Here is a 6000-nt window from a genome sequence, read left to right on the forward strand (position 1 = left end):
AGTATATTATGCTTTCACTAAGACGGCTGAATCGTTGTAATTTTGAGAGGGTAATACCCTTTTTTGACATTGAATTTATGCAAATTTGAGTTTGATGGAATTCCGCTGCTGAGTCGGATGATGCTTATGTTGATTGCGGAGCAGTCCGTTGTTGATGGCGGAGGAGTTTGTTGTCGAGGATGATGGTGGTGATGTTGATTGAGGCAAGTAGGATATCTTCATATTAGGATTTAGAAAATAATCAGATTAGGATATCTTCGTACTGGCAATTGGATTTTGATTTGTTGAATGGATTCGGTTTTTAAGTCTCTAAATGAGTTTAAATTAAATTAAATTGGGTTTGGGTGTATTTTGTTTAATACAAGCAACTAATTTTTTACAATTATAATTGTAAACTAAAATACATAATAACAATATTTTACTATAACCATTAATACAAGAGAATTATTAGCTTAAGATTATACAAAGATCATACAAAGAAAATGTTAAAAACTTAAACAAATAAACTCGAATAAAATGTAAATATGAATATATTTGATTGAATCGTCAAACGAAAAAAGAATTAAGCTATTGAAAAATCATCAATAAATCGTAAATTAGAGTTAAACAACGTATCAAATCCTAGAAAAAACATAGAAAAAACACGTCAAAAATACAGATAAAAACGTGCTATAAAAACAGAGAAAATGTATCATAAAGACAAAATTATTAAAAATTTAAAAATAAGAAAAATAAAAATACATTATAATAAAAAATGAAAAAAATTAACGATGTAAAAAAAAAGAAAATTAGGGCAAACATATTAGACAAATTCCATCGGGTTTGGGTGACTTACGAGTATTACATTGTAGGGTAAAATATATTATAGGTCACTCATTTACTAGTTTTAGTTATAAATGGCTTACTTTTTTCTGAAAATTAATATTTAGTCACTCAATTAAAATTTATTACAAATAGGTAACAAATTGTTAAATTTTTATAATTACTAAAGATGCGATCTAATATAATAATAGGTTTAATATTAAATTATATATTATTTATTTCTATCAATTTAATACTAATTCATAAATCTATCTCTTTATATTTAAAGATTTCATCAATTGATTTAATTAAGATCAAATTAAAATAATCTATAAATTTTAGAAACTAAAATTATTATCATGATAGACCGTCCAATATTTAAGTCACTGAAATTTATATATTTCTAAATACATTTTAATTGAATAATTAAATTATAAATTAAGATATATTTTATCTTACTATGTATTATGTTTTAAAAAATTGCCTTTATTCGATTTCTTTATTTCAAGAAATTAAAATTGACAATCAAACAAATAAATCTTGCTAACCCAATATTAACTAAGCAAATTAAATTTCTTCTTTCTTCTCAAATAAAAAATAAAAGCAAAACCCTTAACTTCATCAACTGAATTCACAATATACATTTCGTTGTTTTCTCAACTTAAATTTAAAAATCACACAGAAGGCCCCTTTTGTTTCATAAAACTTATAATAAGATCACATTAAACATTGTAATATAGCAATGACATAAACGCAAAAGCCAGACAAAAAAATTAAACATAACTATCAATCAATGACTTCCTCATCTCCTCAACAATGGCAGTAGGCTGCGCTTCTCTCAGCTTGAACACACTCTCAATCACAGATAGCTCCGTTGCTGTGGTGTCCGACCCACAAAAGGCCATCCAGTCATTTACCGTCATCCCCGCAGCTATCACTTCGCTCCCACGGTTTATGGTACCAGCCACCAATGGAACTTGAAGAAGCGTAGAGAGCTCATCCAAGTCCTCAATCGATGTATGAGGATGGACCTTGCAACATTTCAACAACCAAAATCAGAATATATATATATATGTATACAAAGGGAAAATACGAGGTAGTTATCGTTGCTTAAAGAAGAGATTAAATCTTACCAAGCCACCTCTGTTAGAAAGGGCACAGTAGCTCCCTACAAGAATATTACCAGCAATTGTCTGCCTGAAAACTTCTACTCCGAGAACATCTGCGATTATCTCCTCAGTTTCCTGGTTCAAATTGCGGACGACCAGAACATTATAAACATATTTTAATATCATAAAGATGCAAAAGAATACACATTCATGCTCGTGCCATCTTTTACTTGGAAACATAAAAGGAACCGACAGCTTTAGTTGAAATTAGGCCTAAGATCAATGTTAAGGTATCTTTAAAGGATCCTTTCAAACCAAGATGTAAAGACCCACAACGAAAGTCATAGTTTAGTCAATAATTTTGATGCAAGTTCAAACATGTTCTCACTCCTTCGAATAAAATGGAAAGGCGGGGTCCTCTTCACCGCACTCGGTAATAATTTAATAAATTATTAGTATGGCATATATAAGTTTACCTTGTCTAGATCAGTGTGTGTCAAAGCAACATGATCATTGCAAGCAATACAGTTCCCAAGAGCAGACAGTTTCTCCTCTATGCGCTGAACAACAACTTGATCTGGTAGACTATTCCGCAAGTGTTGAAGTTCTTCGATAAGAAAGAATAACCAACATTAATGTTAGAAGGTAGAAAATTTGCCCACAAAGGAAAAATGCGATTAATAGCCTCTAGGGTTTACATGCCACAATTCAGATCCAAATCAGTAAAAATAACAATAGAAGGAAGACACCACTCTTCCTTCTTCGTGAAAACTCATAAAATTACCTTGATCTGTTGTATTGTGGGGGACAAGTAGCCCATTCTTATTTCCTGCCGAACAAAGAAAGCTTGGATAAGCAAAGTCAGAGTAACAGATAAGATCCAGAAAGCCTTAAAAAATTCTCACCAGCACATAGCCGTCCTATTATTCTAGTGCCAGCAATAGAGGTCTTAACAACTGGGATAACATCTGCCAGCTCCGACTCAAAAGCACTGCAAGGTACCAATATAACCTTAGCATATTATCAAGAATACGAAAAGTAAACTGCAGAAGACATTCACCTATAGAAGTTTTCTGACCCTCCAATTGCAACCAAGCAGTAAGCATTGGTCAGCTTGGAAAAGACTCCAACTTCACATGAATTTTCAAACTGAAGCCCTGCATAAATCACCATATGAGACTAATGATTGTCGACATAGTTACTCCAAAATGATGCAAAACTACGAAACAAAAGTGATTTAAAAACACTTCCAAGTGCCAATCTATATATAAGGGATACAAGCCATAACAATATTATGACAATCTTAGCGCATCAAAAGAAGATTAAATATAAATACATATGCATACCGAAAGCTGAAACGAAACTTACTAGTTGCCATTATCAAGCAGAAACAATTGATGAAAGATGACAACCTCTGCAATAAAAAAGCCGGGTTTAAATCAACCAGTAAAAAAAGAACCAATATTTTGTACTGAAGAAAACATGCAAAACTGATCACATTGGAGACTCAAACAGAACTTCTCCAAGAAAGAGCACAAAATTTTGTACTTTACAGACATTATGCCAAATGTTTCAATTTATCCCAAAATCTCCCAACTTTTGCTCTCACTTATGCAATTTCGATTACAAAGAATAAACATCACATTAGCAAGTCCTCGCAACAAGGGTCAAAAGAAATTTTCTGGATATCAAATAACAATAACACATAAAACGTGTTTTGAAAATCTCATTATACATCTCCTCCAAGATCTATACTTTGGTCAGCATAAAACCATCAAAACAATTTTCATTCACAAAACTAGAACAAAGTTTGAACAAAAAAATCTAAACTTCGACTTTCGGCATAAACCCAAATCCCTGGCATATATTGAAGGGCTGTAAAACTTGCTAAGATATACATGAGCCTATCGTTGGACTAAATGCCCGAAACTGTATCATCTGAACCGACTCCTTGAAAAATTTCCATTTGATGACAATAAATCCAAACCGATAACAATCAATTCCAAATTGATCCTTAAGCATCCACAGGAAAAACATCAAATGCCAACAGAAACAAAAAGAACAAAATCATGATTCATTGAAAGAATGTTACATATTAGCTGCTCCAAGGCACGAATTACAATATACATAAATGAATCTGAAAATTGAAGTCTCAAAAATCTTGTCTTATTGAACCAAAGAAACCCAAACTAGCAAACAGTAAACAAAAGCCCCAATAAAAGGGGGATTTATTAATAAAAATAATATAATTTAGGACAGAGCAAACTGCTAAATTCCCAGGAAGTGAGGGTTTCAAATAGCGGTGGCCGATAAACATAGAGAGTATATGAGATGAGACAGAATAGCAAGCAGTGAGATGAAGAAAATCAATCAAATATTAGCAGAGTGATGAAATAACTGCAAATCCCGTGACCCAATAGGGAAAAAAGAAGAACTTTTCAAATAAACTTTAGGGTTTTGAAAGATTACATTGTTTGTTGATGTTGGAAGGCAAGGGAGAAGAAGACTTGGGAGGAAGAAGAAAGGGTTGTTTGGCGGCTGGGGGATATCTGAAGAGAGGTTATTGTGTAAGTCTGGGATTTTTAAAGCAACAAATCTATTTTGCTAGTATTTGGTTTTATGAAAAATTACAATTACTTTTTAACTAATTATTATATTAATTAAATAATTATGACTATTTTTCTAATAATTATGATCTCTTTTAGGGTAAATTATATGTTTAGTACCTAAATGATTACTTTTATTATGTTATGGTACTCAAACTTTATTTTTCTTAAATATCATACTTAACTTTTAAAATTTAAGTTTTAATTTGGCACCCTTTTGTTAAAAGATTAACCGAGCTGCTGACCCAATATTTTTTATATTTTCAATGATGATGTGATAGTATCTTATGGTGATACATCAACATCATCATTAAATTTTAACAACATAATATTAAATTGAAACTTAAATTAAACGTGATGTATGATTTTAGAGAAAATAAATAAAATTTAGATATTAAAGTGAAATAAAAGTAATAATTTAGATACTAAATAAATAATTTACCTTCACTTTTATGAAGAGAGGTTATTGTCTGAGTCGTAGTTTATGATTATATTTCTAATACTGTATACTAAAAATCGTTAAATTTATTAAAAGTGAAAATAATTGATTGGTTGAAGTTTATTTTTTAATTATTATTTAAAAAATATATATAAAAATTTATTTTATTATGGATAAATTTAGATTTATATATTATGTTGACCATTCTAATTGTAGTTAAAAATTAAGTGCCTCCCTAATTTAGATAATAGATCAAAAGAAGTCTTATATAAAAAATTTCGATCAAATAAGTCCTCATTAAAATATTATAGATTAAAGAACTCTTATTTTAAAAAAAATATAATTAAATTTATATTATTATTTTTTTTACTTTTTTACCGTATTTTTCAAATAAAGATCCATTTTATATACTATTCAAATAAGATGTTCACTTATTTTTTAATACAATTGAAGGGTTTATTTGATATATAAACATAATTTTAATAATTATAAAAATATTTTAAAATTTCAATTAAATTAATTTTATCTATTCAATATTATGAAAATATGTCGAATTTGTTATATTCAAAATTTTCCATGTAAATAAATAATTTTAATAATTTAACCCGGTTACGTATAAAAAGTAATATAATATACATCTTTTAGAATTTGTTAGAATTCTTTTATTTTTATATAATTGTTAAAATTATTTATAATCTCTGTATAATTTTAATAAAATTTATAATTCTTTATAGATTTAGAGTTAATTGCATTATTATCAAATTATGACTTTTAATTTAAACTAGTCCATAAACTTTTAAATGTTCTAATTTTATCTCTAAACTATGACGATCATTCTACATTAGTCATCAAACTCTTAAACATTTCATTCTCATCTTCAAACTATGACCTTCATTCTAAATTTTTTTGAACAATTCAATTTCATCCTAAACTATACGTATATACTAACCACATCCTTTGTTAATAAAATCATTAGGCCAAGTTATATTATTATATGTTTGAAAAAAATAAAATTTAGGTTAAACTATACTTAAAACTAATTACA

At 28.8% G+C, this 6000-nt stretch overlaps 1 protein-coding gene across 1 annotated transcript; it reads right to left on the reverse strand.

Annotated features, from left to right (window-relative positions):
• Nucleotides 1–1440: 1440 nt before the first annotated feature.
• On the reverse strand, nt 1441–4461 carry LOC120174726 (eukaryotic translation initiation factor 6-2-like). Its single transcript, XM_039181495.1, has 8 exons — nt 4380–4461; nt 3279–3324; nt 2971–3067; nt 2816–2901; nt 2695–2739; nt 2387–2517; nt 1935–2045; nt 1441–1832 (listed from the first exon to the last, which is right to left on the reverse strand). Exons 2-8 carry the CDS (start codon nt 3286–3288, stop codon nt 1575–1577), a joined length of 738 nt encoding a protein of 245 aa, XP_039037426.1. The 5' UTR covers nt 3289–3324; nt 4380–4461; the 3' UTR covers nt 1441–1574.
• Between the last annotated feature and the right edge of the window lie 1539 nt (nt 4462–6000).

Source organism: Hibiscus syriacus, unplaced genomic scaffold (genome assembly GCF_006381635.1).
Source record: "Hibiscus syriacus cultivar Baekdansim isolate YM2019G1 unplaced genomic scaffold, ASM638163v2 tig00112114_pilon, whole genome shotgun sequence".
Lineage (NCBI taxonomy): Eukaryota > Viridiplantae > Streptophyta > Magnoliopsida > Malvales > Malvaceae > Hibiscus > Hibiscus syriacus.

Bases quoted from the DNA above. Each gene is read 5' to 3' on its own strand.
- LOC120174726 (XM_039181495.1), bottom strand. The intron at 2,902-2,970 runs GTGAATGTCTTC...GGTACCTTGCAG, and splicing joins GGGTCAGAAAACTTCTATAG to TGCTTTTGAGTCGGAGCTGG. The intron at 2,740-2,815 runs GTGAGAATTTTT...TTTGTTCGGCAG, and splicing joins AATAGGACGGCTATGTGCTG to GAAATAAGAATGGGCTACTT.